This window comes from Scophthalmus maximus, chromosome 20, assembly GCF_022379125.1.
Source record: "Scophthalmus maximus strain ysfricsl-2021 chromosome 20, ASM2237912v1, whole genome shotgun sequence".
Lineage (NCBI taxonomy): Eukaryota > Metazoa > Chordata > Actinopteri > Pleuronectiformes > Scophthalmidae > Scophthalmus > Scophthalmus maximus.
The window spans coordinates 1,512,501-1,535,522 of record NC_061534.1 but is presented as its reverse complement, the minus strand read 5'-3'; the positions used below and the strand labels follow the sequence as shown (position 1 = coordinate 1,535,522).

General features: G+C 43.3%; 1 protein-coding gene across 4 annotated transcripts in view; it reads right to left on the bottom strand.

Moving 5' to 3' along the window:
* The window catches only part of LOC118285525 (WD repeat-containing protein 7), a 72,146-nt gene that overhangs the window by 11,880 nt on the left and 37,244 nt on the right, over nt 1-23,022 (bottom strand). For all 4 annotated transcript variants that reach the window (XM_035609227.2, XM_035609224.2, XM_035609226.2 and 1 more), the window contains 2 exons: nt 14,414-14,641; nt 1,359-1,545 (listed from right to left, as the gene is read on the bottom strand). In XM_035609227.2, coding sequence (XP_035465120.2) covers nt 1,359-1,545; nt 14,414-14,641 — 415 coding nt within the window. The remainder of the gene's footprint in view (nt 1-1,358; nt 1,546-14,413; nt 14,642-23,022) is intronic.

The following is a 23,022-nucleotide window of genomic DNA, read 5'->3' as shown; positions in this document are numbered from 1 at the left end:
TGTGTGTGTGTGTTTGTGTGTGTGTGAACCTGGCAACACGACTGCATTCACAGCCAATATCACGCTGACATTATCCAGTCAATACCGAGTCTCACACACAAACACACACACACACTTGGAGGTATTGATTTTGTGTGTGTGTGTGTGTGTGTGTGAGAGAGAGGAGTGAATAACCTCGGTCACGTGATGAGAGTCGCCGCTGCACTAAAACAGTTACTGACTGAGGTTCGTTCAGACACACGAGGACACTAATCAAGTGTATTAATCCACCGACTCGTCGTCTGATTGGCTTAGAGCCTGAAGAGAGTCGACTCCCTTTTAGCCAGTCATGCATCAGCTCCTCGAAACTCTCCCCCGTTCTTCGTCTACATTATAAATTGACGAGTGCATGGTAAGCAGTGTGTGTGTGTGTGTGTGTGTGTGTGTGTGTTAATGTATTCCCTCTGTCTGTATTGTAACACACTGATCTGATTATTGTGCGTCATCGATCAGCCCTCGTGCTGTTTACCACCACAACACCGGGAGGCAACAACACACACACATGCAGACATCGCATTATTAATTATACATGAACATGAAGGGTGTGTGTGTGTGTGTGTGTGTGTGTGTGTGTGTGTGTGTGTGTGTGTCTTTAAGGAAATAAAACACCTCTCAGACAAACACCAGTGTTTCCCATTAAATCACCAGACGTAGCAGGTACAGTAACTACCAGCGTGTAGTTCTCCTGCAGGCAGACAGGGGTCTCTGTGTGCCTGTCACTGGGGTGTGCATGAGAGCGTCATGCTAGTGGCGTCTGAGCCGCGGGCTACAGAGGTCGGGTGAGCTTAACTTCTTTCTCATCCCAGATTTGGTCTTTTTCAAACGGGTCTTTGTCGAACTTTATCTCCGTTCCCCATTCAGCTTCACCGTTGCCAACGAAGAGACAGATCGTGATACCACATGAACACACACATGCACGCGCACGCTCACATGTCAGAGCAACGCAGACATTGTTACATCATCATAATGTCCTGCAATCAGATTACAGCCCGGTATCCATAAGTCAGTGTGTCGGCTCTGTAAGGCCTAAGTGTTTCCGTGTGTGTGTGTGTGTGTGTTGGCTGTACTCTGGAATCTGAGAGGAGAAGACAGAACAGTCAAGCTGACGAACACAAACAATAGAACCAACCAATCAGCCCCTGAGCAGAAACTGATCTGAACGACAGCGTCTTTGTGTTCAGTGCGTATTTAGCGCTCAAATCTATTAGTCTATAGTTTTCTGCCGACCATTAAAAAAACATTTTCACTTTACCACACTTTCTTGTGTGTGTGTGTGTGTGTGTGTGTGTGTGTGTGTGTGTTGCTGCCCGTGGACTCACTTGGCCAGCTGCTTCTCTGCGTCGGCACACAGCTCCAGGAGTCCCATGAGCACCGCCGACACGTCCATGTACGGCTCCCAGACGGTGAAGCCTCGGCCGATCAGGTCGATGGCGGTGCGGCGGATGGTGCTGTGGGGGGGCAGCTTGGGGCTGGGGGGCTGCAGCAGCAGGAAGGTCAGCGCCTTACCTGTGGAAAACAGAGAGGGACCAGAGAGGAGTCAGGGTGGTGGGATTTCACGTGAAACCAGCTCGTTGTCACTGTTCTGATTGGTCCACCGCCTCCAGAAGTTCTCTCGCTCTAACTTTCACCTGTTATTCCAACAGAACTTAAACTACAACGGCCGAACAATGCTGCTCATGATTGTCTAAACGAAGTGGTCTGATAACCTACATTATTGATTTATAATAAAAAATAGCTTTAAAAAAAAAAAACACTGGACCCACTCCCCAGAACATAAATATTCCTTTTCCTTATTTACATATTCTCTACACGTAGAAGCATGTATTAATATATTATGGTTAAACGTCAATGTAGATTTTTCCGGCCCCGCCCAACATGGCTGCGTGATGGGAACAATCTGAAACAAAGGAATCGTCGATAAGGAAAATCATGAGCAAAAATTATAAGTGTCAATGTTTAAAAATGAGGCTCAGCTAAAAAATTATTAGACTTTGTTGAACACACACACACACACACACACACACACACACACACACCACACACACACACACACACACACACACACACACACACACACACACACACACACACACACACACACACACACACACACACACACACACACACACACACACACACACACACACACACACACACACACACACACACACACACACACACACGATATAGCAAAAGGAGGAGGTCACTTCAGAGCTGACCTGACATTTGAGCCAGTCTCTGTGGGGACGGACTGACCATTAAGACTCTAGCAAATATCCCCCATCCCTCGACAACATCCCCCTCGTCTGAACACACACACACACACACGCGCAACTCTGTCTGTCTGTCTGTCTGTCTGTCTGTCTGTCTGTCTGTCTCTCCGCCTGTCTCACCCACAGCAGCCCGAGTGTCCGGAGCTCTTTGCAGATTTTTCCCAAAGATCTCGACAGATTAAATAGGTGATTTTTTTTTTTTAAACATTTGAAAATGTTGCATATATATATCCAGAGTTTCCATATGTATATGATATACATGAAAGATATTCTGGACTATCACTGTGAGGTCAGGAAGGCTCTCATCTTCCTCTACCATCCGACTCCACTCAAGAGATCGATACCTTTCATTGTATTTTCACTTTAAATCCAAATGTTTTAAACAGTTATAATATGAAGAAACGTACAGTATAATAGGATACAGGTCATTTACTTTGAAGTATTTATGATCCTGTGGTGGCTCTGAAGGTCCGGCGCTCTCCAGACGCACACGGCTAATCGCATCATCTGGATCTGCTGGCATTTTATCATCAGCCCGCCTTGTATTGCAAAACTCCCCTTCCTTATTGGTTTAAACACACACACACACACAATGAAAGATAGGCACAGGCTAACAGAATTAGCATCGCTGTTTAAGTCTGTCACGATATATACGAGCAGTGACAGGGCGCTAACCGTGTTAGCATTGTTGTGCTATGTCGTTATGGAGCTGGGGGTCAGACACAGTGTTGTTAGCATGTTGTTAGCGAGACAGAGTCAAGCTATGCAGATCAGCTGTGTTGTTAGCATGTTGTTAGCATGTTGTGGCCGAATCGGTGCAGGGCGGTGAACTCTGACCCCTTCAGGAGGGAGTACGAGCAAACAGCGAGCACGGGGTCAAATCAATCGTGTTTTTGTTACACGCGTCAATATACATGGGAACAGTGGACTATAAATATCTGCAGCGGTGAACTTTGACCTGCCGCTTAATGATTATTACAAATCATCACGACCACACAGAAATCAATTACACTGAGAGTTACATTTCTTCATGCTCTTTCTCCTGCGTGATGCTGTTTACTATCAAATACAGTGGGTTTGAATCATAATTACATTTTCTGTTTTCTTTACATGAATAAAATTCAAGTGTATACAGTTAAGTGACCAAGTGATTCTGTAAAATCGTCCTGGTGATTCCAAATGACGATTGTTTAATAAGGGTTAATAATATACGAGATGAAAGATAAATGGAATTAATTTAAGTTTTTCATTCATTCTTAAATGAAGCCTATTTTGAGTTCCGTTATCATTATTACGCCTTATTTAATTTAATCTTTTATTACCGTTTGATGTTGTATCAGGTTTTCTTTCTGTATTTGCTGTTTTTAATTCACCGCTACATGAGGGACAAAGGTCAGAAGTCAAAATCAAACCCACACAGTGAGCAAGCGAACGCAAAACGCCCTTTAGGGGTCATGAGGTCAAAGTTCAACGCGGTAAAAAGGTGACTGACTGGGCAGGTGTGTGCATGTTTGTGTGCACACGCATGTGTAATGGACCTCATTATAATCCTTTTTTTTATGGACAATTAAAGATGGCCGTGAACAATCAGTGCTGCAATTGGCCGGATCGAGATTCAAAAATTTACGGCCCCCGTCCCCCTACTGGGTTACAGACCGAGAGAGAGAGAGAGAGAGAGAGAGAGAGAGAGAGAGAGAGAGAGAGAGAGAGAGAGAGAGAGAGAGAGAGAGAGAGAGAGAGAGGGCCCCGGACTGCGGTCCATTTCTCATGGCGGACATCTTTGTTTAAAAGGGGCTGGAAGACGGGGCCAAATGAACCGATAGCTATTGACAAAGCATCAGTCGGCCGTAATGAGCTGTTAGTTAGAGCAGTAAACATGTCACATTAACGCACAGAGGGTGATTAAGGCAGGAGGAAGAGGAAGAGGAGGAAGAGGGGGTGTGCAGATTGGTAACGTCTAATTTTTTTACCATGGCGGATCGACCGCTAACAGGGATCGCTACTTTCTCTGCCCCTTCGTTTCCTAACCCCCTCATTCTCTCTCTCTCTCTCTCTCTCTCTCTGTGAGCTTAAATGAAAGATGAAGGTAAATCAATATTGGGGACTTGGTTAGTGGATGAGAGCCGGATCAGACTGGCTGCAGAGAGACGGAGAGAGAAAGAAAGAAAGAAAAAAAAACGTTACAAAAAGAGAAAGAATAGGAACGAGAGAAGCTCTGCTGCTGTGTGCCATGATAAAAAAAGTATGAATAATCATGGAACGTTACGTAATTAGGATACCCCCCGAAAAAAGGGGTATTCCCGTTCAAAAGACGTAATCAGATCACAGATACATCTTGAAAAAAATGGGGATTATTAGCAGGATTACGATTTTAAACTAATGTAAAATTTGATTTTTGTCTAATCATTATTTTTAATAAGTCAGTGTTTTTATTGTTGTGGAACTAATGTAATGAACTACATGTTGTCAGGGGGAATGGGCAGATTGCGGACCCAAATGTGCAGACTCCAGCAGTCTAGCAAGTTTTAATGAAACTCCAGGGGACAGCGGAAGTGGATGTGTGAATGAGTTTGTCGAGCAGGCGGCCAGAGGTTCTGCAGCGAGGCGGGCAGAGGTTCTGGAGCGAGCAAGGCGGGCAGAGGTCCTGGAGCGAGCAAGGCGGGCAGAGGTCCTGGAGCGAGCAAGGCGGGCAGAGGTTCTGCAGCGAGGCGGGCAGAGGTTCTGGAGCGAGGCGGGCAGAGGTTCTGCAGCGAGGCGGGCAGAGGTTCTGGAGCGAGCAAGGCGGGCAGAGGTCCTGGAGCGAGCAAGGCGGGCAGAGGTTCTGGAGTGAGCAAGGCGGGCAGAGGTTCTGCAGCGAGGCGGGCAGAGGTTCTGGAGCGAGGCGGGCAGAGGTTCTGGAGCGAGGCGGGCAGAGGTTCTGCAGTGAGGCGGGCAGAGGTTCTGGAGCGAGGCGGGCAGAGGTCCTGCATCGAGGTGAGCAGAGGTCGGCAGTGGCTGAGCGGTGAATGTTAACTGTGAGCGTTACTGTGCCGTGATGGTTTCCCGATGTACAGTTTCGTCCACGTCCTCCCGTTCCCTCTTGTCATCACCTGTTCGTCTTGTATTCCCTCCATCCTTAGGCTCAATGTCCCCCCCTTACAATCTCTCTTACATTTCCCTCCTCGCGATATGAAAACATCAATCTATACTCGGCCGTATAGACTATACTGTACCCTCCCTCTCTCCCTGAGTGGACAGCTCTCATTCATCACACACTGCTCTGTATGCCAACAACACCGATCCATCTTCCAATTTCATAATAACGAGAGGAGGAGGAGCGGTGGATGGGAGATTGGAAGGAGGGAGAGGAAAAACAACAAACTGTGTGAGAGCAGACAAAAGAACTGAGCAAAAAGGAGAGAAGGGAGGAAAAAGGGAGGAAGAGCGAGAATTGAAAGCAGCAAAAACAAATGAGAGGGAGAGTGATAGTAAAAGACCTGAAGAATGTCGTCCACCACATTCTTTTTACAGTCATCTGTAAATGTCTATTTGGACTTAAAGGGACTTAAAGATTATTTGTCCTTGTTGTTTTGGATGCACTTGGTCGGTACTCAAACCCACGGCCTCGGGTACGAGAGACAGAGGAGCTAACCACGAGGCCAAAACCCCTGAGTCGTAGCGTCTGTCGCTAGCAGGTGTCACCTACCTCAGGGAAAACCACAGAATGTTGATTGGCTGAAAAGCAGAGCACATCAAAGTACAGTGGGTGATGTCACTGCTTTTCAGCCAATCGTCACTTAAAAGACTAACGTCTATCTATAATCTATTGTTTGAGATACTTTAAAAAGCGTGTTTGTGTTAGATACCTTGGTTGGTAAACATCAAGACAAAAAAACAAAGTATTCATTTTATTTAATTTTATTTCATCAGATGGGGAAACTGGCGCACCCAGGGAAAACCCATAAAGATGACAGAAAGACTTGAACGTTGTCGGTGAAGCAATTTCAAAAGAGAGAGAATAAATATATATATAGCTTTAATAGAACCTATAAAAATGAAGAAAGATCACACAAAGAAGCATAAGCGTCATTAGCCCTGGAGGTAGCTAGCGAGCTAATCAACTAAGGAAGGACTTAAAAGGTTGTCGGAAAAGCAATTTCAAAAGAGAGAAGATATCTATATCTTTATATGCCTTTTTTATAGAACTGTTAAAAATGTAGAAACGTCACAGAAGAAAGCAGAGGCGTCGTTAGCCCTGGAGGTAGCTAGCGAGCTAATTCACTGAGGAAAGACTTGAAGGTTGTCGGAGAGGCTATTCGTAAAGAGATGCACATATATATATACAGACACACACCCTTTATAGAACCTTTCTAGAAAGATAACAGAAGGGAGCTAAGAAGCTACAAGGCATCTTAAACTCCCCAGTGGTCAGGGTTAGGGCGGGGCTAGCAGATGGGTCCAGCTGATTCCAGTAGGGACGGTACGGAAAGCCAGTATTTTACGGGCCCTGGGCTAATTTTTGAAAGACCCTAGTATCGCTACGCTACAGCGTTATCGCTGCTGATAACGGTATGGAAGAAATGAATGCATTCTTCTTTGATGAATTTTTGCTATTCCTAATCATGAGGAGAGATCTGTGTGTCTCTGTGTCGGAGGGGGATATATCACATAGAACCGATAAGAGTATCATTCAAGTACCAGAAAGATGAACGGTACCAATAAGAGTAGAAGTGCTACTAAAATCATAGTGATACTCATTCCAATATTCCAGCACATCTGCCGTTGGCCCGGAACTGCCTCATCGTTGTCGGGCCAGTTATCTCCTATGCCTCCTTCAACTACTGTATTATCATTGGCACAGTCTACTTTTTTATGTTTGTCGCACAACTTCAATTTCTTTTTGCGCTGGCGAACCACGTTGGGACCGACGGCGCTCCCTTTAGCCTGACTGAGTGTATCGGAGTCATTGCTCTTTTCCTGGAGGGCGTCGTTGTCATCGTCACTGGCGTCGTTCTCAATCCTCAACTGATATTTGTTGAGCTGCACATTTTGATATTGTTCTTTCAGTTCCTGGATTCTGCATCCCAGGTTGTGGTTGTCCACCGTCAGGACCTCCGTCTCAGTTTGTAATGCTGTAAACTGGTCCGTCATCTTTTCTTCGTCTTTGATTTTCCCAGTCAAATCCTGAATCTGATGTTGGAGGTTGATGTGCTGCTGGTTCAGAGCACGGTTCTCCTCCTTCTTTCTTTTCAAATCCTCCTCCAGCTCATTTTGCCCGGAGATTTTCTTCAGCATGTCCTGAACATTTTGCGACATAGCGTCATTTTGCTGCCTCAGAGTGTTGTTTTTCACCGTCAGCGACTTATATTCCTCCTCCAAAGCCTCCTGATGGTGGAGTTCACTCCTTAGCTCCACGACTTCTTGCTGGAGATGGAGATTGCTGGTGGTCTGGTTTCGTGCCTCTTCTTCGGCCAAACTCTTTTTTTCCTGCAACTCTATTTGACTCTTGATTTGATTGCGCAAAAAATTCACTTGCTTTTCCAGGAATTTGTTTAAGTTATAAGTTTTCTTTCTCTCGGCTTTAACCATTTTATATTCATTTTGTAAGTCTTGGTAATTTGCAAGCTCCTTGTTGAACTTCTCTATTTGAGCATCCAAGACGGCGTTCTGTTGTTTCATGGTTTCCGTTTGCCCACTCTCGGAGCAAAACTTATTGAAAAGCTTCTTGTGTTCTTCATCAGAGTTCTCCTGGGGGCTGGTTTTATCTTCCTTCTGGGAACCTCTTGGTTTATGCCAAAACATTATATTCCTTTTATCTTCTTCTGTATACCACTGAAGTGAAAAGCACTGTATAGCAAGAAACGAGAGTTACTGTGCTATCCTTTACTTTGAGTATCAAACAGAAAGTCCTGTGAACTCATACGTTGTGCAATATTCTTTCATGACATCATCAATTTCTCACCTTTGAAGTTTTAGCACTTCAAAGGCTTTGAAGTCGCTCACTCCACTAGAGTAGTGACATCATTGCGTGATGTCACCGACTCTATTAGCAACTGTTCTGCCTTTGCTAAAAATGTTTGTACTTCTTCTACTTGTGGCTGGTTTTGTAGACAGTTTTGTTCTCTTTCACACACTTTGACTCTTCAAGCTGGAGGTCTTAATGTTTATTCACGGTGACACTTAAAACAACAAGAGAAGAATAATACAATTTGTTTGGTGCAGTAACACTGACGTAACGCGGTGACAGGTGAATGTTTATAGGGCTCAACAGTGAACGCCCACTTTTCAAACGGCTTCGGTTCCAAAAGTGAATTTCCCCATTCCTTTACTCCATTGACATTTCATAAAATAATCATATAAAGTTTTAAGACTGGAACGAAGACATTAAACTAAGAGATGACACTTCACAATAAAAGATTTTATTTGGAGCAAATTGGGAATGCCTTTCCAACAACTTCCAACTGAGAGTTGGATAGATCTCTGGATGTTGGGGTTGCAACATCCCCGACATCCCAGCTCCGAGGTAGAATAGAACGCAGCATCACTAGAAGTTTGCGAGTGTAGTAAACGTTTCCATGGTAACAGCGAGCTCAACCAAGCGCAGACGTCAATGTTACACTTTAGGATTGTGGGGAGCGTAGTATTAAAAATAAAACATGTTTTTCTTAAAACAAGGTTGGTATCATACGGACTTGTGGCTTCTTCAGGTGCATATACCATTGTTTCACAACCTCGTAGCTCGTGGTGAGTCGACATTGGAAGGTAATGACATTATGGCTAATAATCAAAATGCTAAAGGGGAATAATAAATGGGATTTTCACTTCCGGAACCTTAGTGTTGAGCTATATAGAGTATTTTATAATGGCTTCGAACCCCAATCATAATGAAGGACCAGAACTATCAGTCATATATGATGATACTTGTTTAACATGTTTAGTTGAATAAATTATTTGAAAATAGGTTGGGTATTGTAGTTCCACCAGTATTACAATGTGTAAATGATACCCAACCCGAGCAGTCAAAGGTTGTTTTTTTTACAGGCGGAGCTCAAGGGGATCAATTAAATCTTGAGTTGTTTTTTTATCTGATGACCCTCTATGTGTGTGTGTGTGTGTGTGTGTGTGTGTGTGTGTGTGAGTGTGTGAGAGTCAGTGCCAAGCCCCTTAAGGTGTTAAGGTTGCTGGATGAAAATCAATTCCATCTCTCCCCTCACCTCTAATCCAACACTGAAGTTCCTACTTTGTTTTTTTTGCTACTGTGTTTTTTTTTGTTTTGAACTATTGCACCGTGGGTTCGAGACAAACGTTTTTTCAATTCCTCTGTATGTCTGGAACAATACTGTAGGAATTGACAATAAAGTTGACTTGACTTGACTGTCAGTCGTGTTCATGACCTAAACACGAGTCACTGAACATTTCATGTGTCTGAATGAGGCAGCCCACACATAAAGTATATATAGGTAACTGTACATGTGTCTTCCCCAGCGAATTTTGGCCAGCTCCATATTTCTTACTTAGCTCAAAATGTCCAAACCACCGTAATTACAAAAGACGTAGGACATACATTAAAAAAAGTGAAAAACTTTAAAAAAGAGTGTGAGTGATGTTTTCAGACACAATCCATATTAAGCTAGCTGATGTTACGTTATGAATATTCATAGTAAAATCATGTTGGAATCTCTTTGTAAATGTCTTCAAGTTGACGCTAGCTAGCCATAGAAAACAGCATTGTTGAATTTCTACGATAAGGTACGAGAGGCGGTGGTAGCAGCCAACTAGGAATGGTTAAAGTTATCGAAACTTATTAAACTTATTAGTAATTATCGAAGAGCGTATTGATAAGCTCCGACGTTGCATCTGAAAATATTGTGGGGATGCTGATTGGCTGAACAGCGGTGATGTCACCTGCCTCAGGGAAAACCACTGAATGTTGATTGCCAATCACTTATCAAATGACATGACGGGAATTGATTTTTCTGTCTCTCTATAATGTACTGTTAAGATATTTTAAAAGTTTGTTCGTGTTAGATAATTTGGTTGGTAAACATCAAAACAATCAGTCAAATTATTCTTTTTATTTTATTTTATTTCATCAGATGGGGAAACTGGCGCACCCAGGGAAAACCCATGAAAATGTAGAAAGATGACAGCAAGAAGAACGGGCGTCGTCAGCCCTGGTGGTAGCTAGCGTGCTAATTCACTGAGGAAAGACTGGAAGGTTGTCAGAAAAGCAATTTCAAAAGAGTATATCTATATATAGATATATTTACACAACTTTTAATAGAACATATAAAAATGGAGAAAGACCACAGAAAGAAGCATAGGCGTCGATAGCCCTGGAGGTAGACAGTGAGCTAATTCACCATGGAAAGACTTGAAGGTTTTCTATATATAGAGAGAAATATATATATAGATATACAGGGTGCGATGTAAGAAAAAAACAAAGGGGGGATGTTTAAATCATGTGTAACGGGAGTGACATCCAACTCCCGATCTCTGGCATGGGAGAAGATAATATGTCATCTATTGTTCCGTGAACGCGAGCGCAGACAGTGGGTTGGTCCAGTTCGGATTTCATCGTTCTATCGCTTATAATTATAGATTGTTCACGTTACAGCGCTCTACTTGGTTTAAACATTTCTATTTGAGGTATTTTATATATAGTCTATTGGTGAAGTAGCATTGATCATTTTGAGGTGTGGGTACATTTTTGTTCCCACCGGGGATAGACATGATTCAGCAGAGGCAGAGATACACAGACCGGTAAGGGGGAAATCCCACAAATCCGCTAGGCAAATCAAACCATGTGAGTGTGTATGTATGTATATATATATATATATATATATATATATATATATATATATGTATACACACACACACACACATAAACACCTTTTTATAGAACTAATAAAAATGTAGAAAGATTACAGAAAGAAGCACAGGCGTCGTTGGAGGAAGCTAGCACGCTAATTCACTGAGGAAAGACTTGAGGGTTGTCAGAAAAACTATTAAAAAAGAGAGAGGATATCTATATCTATATTTATCTATCTATATATATATAAACACCTTTATAGAAACTACAGAGCTGTAGAAAGTAAATTAAATGTAATTTAATACAAGTCCATCTCTACTTGTTCGATAAGCGGTATCGATAAGAGAAGTAACACTATTAAAAGCATAACGATAACCATCCCTAGAATCCAGCACGTCTGCTGTTGGCCCTGACATCCCTCGTCGTTGTCGGGCCAGTTGTCTCCGACGTCTCCTTCGAGCGCTGTTTTATCGTTGGCCCAAGTCTGTGCTTTTCTAGGCTTTTCGAACTGTCGATGAACTTCTATCGGGCCGAAGGAGCTTTTGGGACACGCCTTGATCTTCTTGGCCTTGTTCTTTTCCTGTCGGAACTCCACACCTTCGAGTTCGTCGCAGCGCTTTAATTTTTTCTTGCGGCGCACCACATTGGGACCGGCGGCGCTCTCTCTAGCCTGACCGAGTGTATCGGAGTCATTGCTCAGAGTCTGCTCGTGCGTGGCGTTGTGTTGGAGCTCCTGGAGGTCTTTCATGGGGGTGGCCCTCTCATCGTTGAAGGCGTCATTCTCATCTCTGAGCTGATACTTGCTGGGCCCAGGTTTCACATCTTCGCATTGTTCTTTCAGCTCCTGGATTCTGCATCCGATGTTGTGGTCGTCCTCCGCCAGGACCGTCGTCTCACTTTGTAATGCTGCATATTGGTCCGTCATCTTTTCTTCGTCTTTGAGTTTTCCAGTCAAATCCTGAATCTGATGTTGAAGGTTGATGTGCTGCTGGTTCAGATCGTGGTTCTCCTCCGTCTTTCTCTTCAAATCCTCTTCCAGCTCATTTTGCCTCAAGAATTTCTCCTGTATGTCCTGAACATTTTGCGACATAGCGTCATTTTGCTGCGTCAGAGTGTCGTTTTTCGTTGTCAGCGACTTATATTCCTCCTCCAAAGCCTCCACGTTGTGCAGTTCACTCTGTAGCTCCACGATCTGCTGCTCGAGTAGGAGATTGCTGCTGGTTTGGTTTCGTGCCTCTTCTTCGGCCAAACTCTTCTGGTCTTCCAGGTCTATTAGACTCTTGATTTGATCGTGTAAAGAGCTCACCTGCTCTTCCAGGTCTTTGTTTGAACCGTAGGCTTTATCTCTCTCGGCTATTACCGCTTCATACTCGTTTTGTAAGTCTTCGTAATTTGAAAGCTCCTCGTTGAACTTCTCTATTTCAGCATCCAAGACGGCGTTCTTTTGTTTCATGGTTTCCATTTGCTCACTCACCGAGCAATACTTGTGGAAAAGCTTCTTGTGTTCTTCTTCGGCATTCTCGTGAGGGTTGGTTTTATCCTCCTTCTGGGAGCCTCTTGGTTTACGCCAAAACATTATGTTTTCTTATATCTGCTTCTGTATAGTACTGAAGTAGAAAGCTGATATGAAAAGCTATATAGCAAGAAACGATCCGAGTGTTACTGTGCTATCAACCGGTGTGTATCTGAGTATCAAACAGAAAGTCCCGTGAACTCATACGTTGTGCAATATTCTATCATGACAGCATGAAATTCTCATCTTTTAACTTTTAGTACTTCAAAGTCTTTAAAGTCGCCCACTCTACTAAAGTAGTGACCTTAAATCTTTAAAGGTTCAGCACTTCAAAGGCTACAGAGTCCCTCATTCTACAAGTGACATCATTGCGTGATGTCACCCACTCTACTAGCAACTGTTCTGCCTTTGCTAGAAATGGTTGTACTTCTTTTCTTGTAGCTGCCAAATGTTTCAAAAACAAAACTGTTCGGTACGTTTCAGATTTTTTTTTTGAAAAAATGTCTTTTACTGATTTATTTATTTTAGGTTATATTGTCCATGTTGGCATAATGACTGCTGGAATGTTAAAAAAAATGTTTCAGTGTTAAATAAATATTACTGAATTTAAGTTTTGTAATTGAAATGTGATTGAAGCACATTTAGGCGATTTAATTTACGCAAAGGTGAATCGATTGGTAAAATAAATGAAACGCGTATGATATTCGCCGTTGGCCAAGTTTTTCATTATTTTTATTTTTTATTTTAATTCTAAAATTGACACTTTAAACAATATCTGTTCAATGTCACTAATATAATCTGACAAATTAAAACAAAATGTTTGGTGCAGTAATACTGATGTAAGGCAGTTTCATGTGTGTTTATATTATGAGTATTTCAGCCAATAATAATCAAGGACCATAACTTAGATGACGAAGTAACATGTTCAGTTAATTAAATTATTTGAAAAGAGATTGAGTGTTGTAGTTTCACTACAGGTTTTTAACAGGCGGAGCTCAAGGGGATCAATTAAATCTTGAGTTGGTTTTTATCTGATGACCCTCTGTGTGTGTGTGTGTGTGTGTGTGTGTGTGTGTGTGTGTGTTTGTGTGTCCGGTGAGTCCACACAGGTGGGCTTGACTTTGCTGTGTAGCGGTCCAACTAAGCAGCATCATGCTCCACGGCCTATCAGTGAGGGCACAGGCTCTGTCGCTGGGCGGATGACCCCCCCAGAGGCAGCCAATCAGAGCTCGGGAGCAGCGGGACGGAAGAGCGGCTCTGCTTAGTGCAGGTTTGATGCCCACAACCAAGGTCCGACGCTGCGGGCCACACAGTCAATGTGTCACAGGCCGGCCTCAGTGTGTGTGTGTGTGTGTGTGTGTGTGTGTGTGTGTGTGTGAGAGAGAGAGAGAGAGAGAGAGTCAGTGCCAAGCTCCTTAAGGTGTTAAGGTTGTTGGATGAAAATCAATTCCATCTCTCCGCTCACCTCTAATCCAGAACTGAAGTTTCTACTTTGTCAGTCGTGTTGCTCAGAGTTTGGAAAAAAAACAACGATTCACGACCTAAACATTTGCCACTGAACATCACACGTATGAATATGTAACTGTACGTGCTATGATATTTATCAGATTTGAAAAAGTCTAAGTTTATCAAACGGGAGATTAAAACAACAAGGAGAGTAGACATGAAAGTGGATGATGAATGAATGCAGGAACCAATCTATAAAAAAGAATCCCACGTGCAATCTGACATAAAAATTACACAATTCTAAATCGACTAGTTGTGACTAGCCAGAGTGAGTTGTGGGTATGTACTTACACGTGTGTCTGGCCAGCGAGTAGTTGGACGACCCTCCGCTCGTCAGGCCGAAGCCCTCGGGCGCCTGCCCGCCGGTTCGAGCCCGTACCGCGCCCTTGGGCGGCTCGATCTCGGCGCCGAACTCGGCCCCGATGACGCCCAGCAGCACGATGGCGGTGGCCTGCTTGCGCCGCTCCTCGTACGAGTTGGAGATCTTCTTGGCGTTCGGCGGGAGGTTGGACAGACAACCTGGAAGAGCCACGAGAAGAAAAGACGGGAGGAATTAAACACCGGCTTCTTTTCGGGTTTTCAGATTCAGTACGTTTGTGTGTTATTTTTTTTAATCCTCTGACACTTTCAGAGATGTTTCAGTTGTGAGTGGGATCTTTTTTTCTTTTGTTAATTCTTTTTCATTTCGGTCTTTTTCTTTCTTTTCATGCTGAAATGTGGTGCACAAAAAAGGAGGAAAGAAAGAAAGAAAAAAAAAAACCCAGCAGGCCTGTGAGTCTCCAGTGAGCTGATAACAACTGAACAGGCACACTTCTATTGTCCCGGTATTAACCATTACACACACGCACACACACACACACACGCACACAGGCACACGTCTTATTGTCCAGCTGAAAGCCTTTAGTCACGGTACGCAAACACACACACACACACGCGCACAACCTCTGGAAGGATTTTGGACACGTGTGGTGTGTGTGCGTGTGTGTGTCCCTCCATTGTGTTCACCCCAATATAACCTCTTTTGTGTGAGCGTGTGTGTAACAGGGTCGACGCAGTGGGGAAGTGCTGCAGCTCTGAGGGGGATATACATGTGTGTGTGTGTGTGTGTTAGTGTATATAGAGAATCACAGTAGGAGATGAGAGCTCCTTACTCACCTTGGATCAAAGCCCCACATAAAAACTGTATGTGTGTATGCAACGACTAAACACACGCACGCACGCACGCACGGAGGTGGTGGGCGGTTGTGTTGGGCGGTTGTGGACCCACAATTTGAGAAGATATAGAGGGATATTTAAGTATATTTAACCATAACAACGACTTATCTTAACCCCTTAACTTAAATCTACATCAGATTCTATCACCTTAAAATATCTAATGATTCACATTAGAGGGACGTGTAGTTTAGGTCCCCACAACATGAGCAATAGCGAGACCACACACACACACACACACACACACACACACACACACACACACACACACACACACAGACAGACAGACAGACAGACAGACAGACAGACAGACAGACAGACAGACAGACAGACAGACAGACAGACAGACAGACAGACAGACAGACAGACAGACAGACAGACAGACAGACAGACAGACAGACAGACAGACAGACAGACAGACAGACAGACAGACAGACAGACAGACAGACAGACAGACAGACAGACAGACAGACAGACAGACAGACAGACAGACAGACAGACACACACACACACACACACACACACACACACACACACACACACACACACACACACACACACACACACACACACACACACACACACACACACACACACACACACACACACACACACACACACACACACACACACACACACACACACACACACACACACACACACACACACACACACACACACTGTGTCCACCCCACAGATTGTATTTCTTATTTTCTCTCTCTGCATGAGCGAGCACAGCATTGTTATGGATTTGTATGGCAGAGGAACAAGCGCACACGCACACGCACACACACAGTGAGGAGGAAGGGGTAATCAAGCACCCTGTGATAAATTTAGGGGGGGGGGGGGGGGGGGGGGGGGGTGTTGGCGGGTGTCACGCTAATAGGTTTCCTCTTGACAAAAGTTGGACTTAATAACATCACGTCCACTGATGAAAGGAAGAACCGACTCATGACGGTAATGACACGTGACCCTAGATGATTTTGAACGTATTTGAGGAAAATGCTAGAAAACAGTTTACAGAACAAAGACGTTCATTAGAAGATGTTTCTGGAGAATGTTCAAACTCCATCTTGGATCCCGTTTGAAGCAATTTCATGAGAAACTCTGAAACTGCACTGAAAAGAACTCCAAAGAAAAAAATGTCTGGTAAAATGGGGACCAGTCATTTTACAGCGGTTTGCCGTTCACATTTGAACAACGCAGCAGGAACGTGAATATTCATGACATTTTCCCGCTGTTTTCTCTCTTGACACTCGAAACAGTTCTGGAAAAAGTCCAGAGTCACATTTCTAACATTCATCCCCTCCAGGAAAAATGTCAGGAAAATTACATGACTGACAGCAACTAAATAAAAGTCAGAGGAAGACGATGTCACAGCCCCGCCCCCACACGGTTTGATTGACAGCACACGGCGATGAATGAACAAGTAGCGTCGCCTTAGAAATATATTTAAAGTCCTATAATGCGAAAGAAAAAAAAATGGATTAAATTCTTGTATTTCGTCCGTGAGTTTGATCCCCAGTCCCCCCCTCCCTCGTCCTCCCCCCATATTTCCATACTATATCCTGGTGCTCTTTATAATGAGATTGCTAAAGGCCAGCTGTCATTTGGAAGAAGGCCCAGCGGCCGGCTCTGATAAATGGATTACAGACGGCATCCATACCCCCCCCGGGCCAGACTGGGCCAGTAGATAACAGAATTACAGATATAGACTCCCAAGAAGAATGAGTAAAAAAAAGTTGAGATTCGCAGAGAGACAGAAAGAAACGGACGGTTTCTGCAGGTTCTGGAGACGACGTCGAGACATTAGGTCAAGAACAGGTAGTTTTGAAGGAGACAAAGGGATAAAACATGATTTCATATTTCCAACACCCAATGTGGACAGTCACTCTTCCTGCACCAAGAGCTTCTCTGGAATGATTTTGGTCGTGTGGTGGGAGGTGGGACTGCAGGTAGAACTTTGTTGGATCCTTTACATCTTCACGCCGAAAGCAAAGCATTTTTTTTTTTGGAGCAACTTTTGGCGGGTAGTGTTTACTCACGTTTCTCGTTGTACTTGCACGGGTAAACAGAAATTATTCTGCGGCCAAACTGTGCTAGCAAGTAAAGTTTTCGGAGGCACACACTTCTTGCCCTTATGCGATGTTTTGCCAGTCGTCCGCATGACTCCTGTTTCTAAAACTTATAGCCCCAGTGTGTCATTGTTGTAATTTTGGCGGCACCTGGTGGCAAGGCTGAGCACCCGACGGGGGACACTTTACGGTGGCGCACCACCGATTCCATTTCCGATTTCCGACAGCGTCTGAACTATATTTAACTCATTCAGAGTTGATCATACATATATGAACACATAGCTATGGACAATATATTCAATTTCTGTGAATAAGTTCTTCTGAATATTACACACTGTAGCTTTAAACAGTTTATAATGTCACAAGGGGGAAAAACACCCGACAGGCGGCCATTGTTATTGTAAGTTACAAGCAAGCAGAGTGAGAAATAGGAAGTTACTCATCTTTTAAAAAACAGAACTTTATTTTAAATTCTAGCGGCGTCAGATTGAATTCAATTTAAAATGATGCACAGGTCATGTGACTCCGTGGTTCCCTGAGAGTTCGTCATTGGCCCGGTGTGAGCTTCTCTGCGGCCGGCCGGCAGGTACAGTCGCATCACTTCCTGTCTGTGTACCTGTGTGGACAGGACTGATTGATTCTTTTGAAGCCTATTGATCCGCTTCCTTCACGAGCGGCAGATCTATCGTAACAACATTCTGTCCGAATCCTTTTTTCTTGAGCCGACATGCTCCCAAAACGTAACCCAATAAACTAAAGCATGGGGGACGGACGACCCCCCCCCCTCCCCGCTCGGCTAAATCTTCATAAAAACCAGGAATGGATTTGGATAAAAAGGCTCTTGGGCTGAAATGACATTATCCATAAAGGAAGGAATCTATTTAAAAATAAAGAGAAGAAGGATGGTGTAATGCAGCAACCTGTGGAGTCGATGCAATCACTGTAAAAATATGAACTTATGAAGCAGGAAAAGGGCAGAAACAGAAAAAGCTCTTTCTGATTTAAGAAAAAAAGGAATATATAAAGTGAAGAGTATAATTTTTGACAGTTTCTATTGAAATTGTATCGGTTCAAGTCCAGTGATTAGCATTAAAAACTGTAACTGCCAAATTGTCCAAAGACAAAAAACATAAATATTACAGAAAACAGCTTTTTCCAGCTTCCTGAAGCAACATAAGCAAATGAAACTTTAAAATCAAGATAACAGATAAAAAATTCATATCAGTCTGTATCAATAATTATGATGATGTCAAATTATTGTTTATAATTTTTAAAGACTGATTTTTTTTTTACTCCTGAGTGAAAGTTGTGGTTTTAACTTTTTCTTTATGTGCTGAGAATGACAGATATTTACTAAACAAAATATTTTACAAATCTGAGGCAGATCAATTATTTACTATAACCTCCAAACTGTGCTTACACAATGTATGCGCAATATATATTTATATACAGTCATTTTTGTTTTTGTTTTTGTCATTGTTTGTCTGCTCTACGTGCCATACCTTAATTACCCCCTGGGGATAAATAAAGTTTTCTTGAATCTTGAATCTTGAATACATATATATATATATTCAAGATTCAAGATTCAAGAAAACTTTAACATCACAGTAAATTCCTACTATATATATATATAGTAGGGATTTACTGTGATTCACTATGTTCAGGGTTGAGCAGCTGATCCGCTTGTAGCAGATACAAGACGAGATCCCACCAGTCGTGTTTCAGCCTCCGTTCACTGATCAGCGATCAGATTCAGAATCAATTTGAATCATTGTAATTGATCACCTTATAAAACACTTCATGGTTCGGCCCACAAGGGAACTAATGAGCGGCGTCTTTAAAGAACGTTTGCTTGAGACATACGACAGAATGATGAGGACAGGGACGACAGATAAATACAATTCAAGAATGAATACAATGGAGGGAGGGATGGCAGACGAGTAAGGAGAGAAAAAAGATGACATGAAACTAAAGAGTGGAAAAGAAAGATGGAGTAAATGTGAAGGTGCGAAGGAAACAATGAGGGGAAAAAGAGGTGAAGAGGGACAAAGAGTTGAAAGAAGGATAAAGACGAGGGAAATGTAAAACACAGGAACCATGGAGGGATGCAAGAAGAAAGGAAAAAAAGAATAGAAGGGAAAGAAGAGGGTGAAGGAGGAGGAGGATCGGTAGAAAAAGAAGGAAGACGCTAAACAAAGAGAAAGAGACAGAGAGAAATGGAGGGAGGAAGAAAGAGCAGAGCTGATTTCTTTGTTTGAAGAGAGGTAATCAATAAACACACACACACACACACACACACACACACACACACACACACACACACACACACACACACACACACACACACACACACACACACACACACACACACACACACACACACACACACACACACACACACACACACACACACACACACACACACACACACAGATTGGGGTCAACTCTCCAGCAATTAACTTCACGTCCTCAACAACCTGCTGTCGTCCAGATAATAGAAGCTCTACATTTAGTCCTCGGTATTTAATTTAAAGGAACAATTCAAACGAATGCCAATCATTTTCGATTAATAACGTTTATTATTAAGTGACTGAATGTTAAACTTTATTGACACGGAGGTGTGCTGCCGGTCCACAGAGTTTATGTTTTAATTGAATTCTATTATTTATCTTTATTAATATTATTACTTTCATAAACCAAACTACCTTTTTAAAACAATTAAACATTTTCCTGCAACTGTTAGTATAAAAAATTATCCATCAAATTAGTTTTTTCAAAAATGCAGAAAAGAAAACTCAAGAAATCTCCAAAGTGGATAAAACCTCAATTTAAATCATCCTATTAAGCATTTTTTATAATTTCATTTGTAAAAAGATCTAAATATTTTTGAAAGTGTTGAGAAAATATGAGAACAAAATGGCACTAAGTGGAAAATTCAACTAGGAAAATGTCTCCGGATATGGCAAAAATCAGTTGATGATAAGACATTAAAAATAATTATGAGTTACTGTAAATAACAAATTGTGATTATTGACCAAAACGTTCAAGACTGTAATTCGTTTAAATACCAGTTTCATCATCTCCGACGAGGAAACTTTTTTAATAACTAGAAAACAGAGTTTGGTGCGTTAGTAAAAAAAAAAAGGACAACACACAACTCTGACATGTTGCCAATACAAGGAATATAATCAGTTATTATTAATATTAATTACTGCGTTATATAATTGTGCCGTCTATGGTCACGAAGACAGATAAATAAACTTTAAGTGATTTTAATCTGCTGTAGAAACCAAACCCACCACGTTCCCATCTCTTCCCCCCGTGGAGCCTCAACCTCGCCAGCTTCCCATCATGCACCTCAGCTCTGCCTCCATTGGTAATCAATGGGAGACTAGTAAAACCCGATCGCCGGGGACCGAGGGAGGGGATCGATACCAGCAGGAAGCTGGTGTGAGAACGACGGACGGACGGAGGGAGGGAGCGAGCGAGCGGGAGGACGTGAACGACGGGCCGCGATTTAACTCTTAACCTCTAAACGTCGGAAAAGTGTGTAAGACAAAGGAATGCTGGTGGAGGAGGTGAGGGGGGAGGTAAATGTCAGGAGTCAGAAAATCTTGGGGGAAATAATTGAAAACACAATTAAGTTGATAGAGAAAAAAGATTTGAGTCCTGAAACGGTCGCTGCCCTTCCCACCGAGCGGAGTCCATCTGAAGGTTAAGTGTATTTCAGACGGACGGAGGAGCTATCTGCTCGCTGGAAACACAGGGCTGCAATTAGACGGGATGGGAGACGAGCGAGGGGGGGAGGGGTCAGAGGGGGGGCGTCGGCACGAGACGCCACAAGCAAACAGAGGAGAAGTTTGTGGGAGGAGGAGAGATGGACGCGACCGACCTGCCGCTGTGACCAGAGCATCGTCCATCAGGCCGCCGCCGCTGGTCAGAGAGCATCATGACATCACGTCCATCAGACCGGACCACATCGTGATCCAGTCACATTCAAACAAGACGCTCTTCAGACATTGACACCAGAAAATGTCCAGACCTTTTTCACAAAGAAAAAAAAAAACGCATCTTCAAGAAAACATCTGAATCTGCCCAGAGGCCTGAATAAGTCACCCTGCCTCTGCCCCGTCATCTGTTTTTAATAGGAGATAGAATAATTACTGCCACTAGATGTCCCACTGGCACCAAAACAAACGCCTCGTTGGCCACGCCCCCCTCTTTACCGTTGCACTGTACTGACACCTGGGACGTAGAGTTTATAGATCAGCGGAGAACAAGTGTCGTCCACCGTGACCTAACCTGTTGGTTTTCAAGCTATCTACAACTTGCAACCATGCACTGATTGGACGGTACCATCTGTCAATCACGCGGTGTCCGCGCTTTATGGCCTAGGTGACTGTAAAAGAACCATAATGTACAAACATGAGCATCATGTTGTTATTGAAGAAGAATTGAAGCAGAGATTGAACCATAAACTACTCAAGAAAATGTTTTACTGACGTTATGAATCAAGTGAGAAGCAGAGTCACTTTCTCATAGAGTCGCCCTCTGCTGGTCAGTACACAGAATACAGGCTTCACACACTTTCATTTCATTTTCCGGAGCATGTGACTAGCTACACCGCTCTGTCCAGTAGCACCATCTCTGTTATATTGGCGTTTCTGTGACAACGCCTCGGTAAACTACATTCCTGTACATTTATAACATTTAGACCAATAACCCGGCTCCACTTGTATGTGCGTAATATAATAATAATCCCATACGCCAGCTGGTCCCCTCCTCTCGCCGTGGAAGAAGCAGCAGCAGAGAGACACAATCATCAGAAACAATCAGAGAACATTCATCTCCCCGTAAGTTCAATCTGCTCCGAGCAGAAACGTGATCTGACCCAAGCGACCTCCGGGCTCGGGCATTAGATTAACGCGGGAGGCTAGCGTTTCAGCTAACCAGATCACAGCCGGGCTAATGACACGGGGGGTGAGGGGTCAGCCCGGCCTTTGACCTCCGACCTTCATCTGTGCTGCTCACTCACAATGGGGTGAGAGAGAGAGATGAGGATGGAGTGAGTGAGGGAGAGATTTCATGTTTATTTTTTTTCCTCTGGTGCTGCTAATTTCCTTCACTTCAAACTGACAAAAAATATAATTACAATGTCTATAATTATTACTATTATCATAATGTGTATTGTACATACAAAAACTGAATCATGTAAAAATATTTTACAGTGTAAAGACACTTTCAGGTTTCCATCTATATTTTACTTTCCCCCTGAATCCTGAGATGTGTGTGTCCAGCAGGGACCTTTGACCTCCCTGGGGTCTCCCTCAGATACAGGGGTGAGACACTCTCTCTCTCTCTCTCTCTCTCTCTCTCTCTCTCTCTCTCTCTCTCTCTCTCTCTCTCTCTCTCTCTCTCTCTCTCTCTCTCTCTCTCTCTCTCTCTCTCTCTCTCTCTCTCCTCTCTCTCTCCTCTCTCTCCTCTCCCTCTCTCTCTCTCTCTCTCTCTCTCTCTGTTAGTGGGGCGAGTCTTCCCTCTAGTGTAGAGCCACATTACTGTTTCACACACAAACATCACATTTTAATTATATTTTAAAACATATTCTGTCGGAAC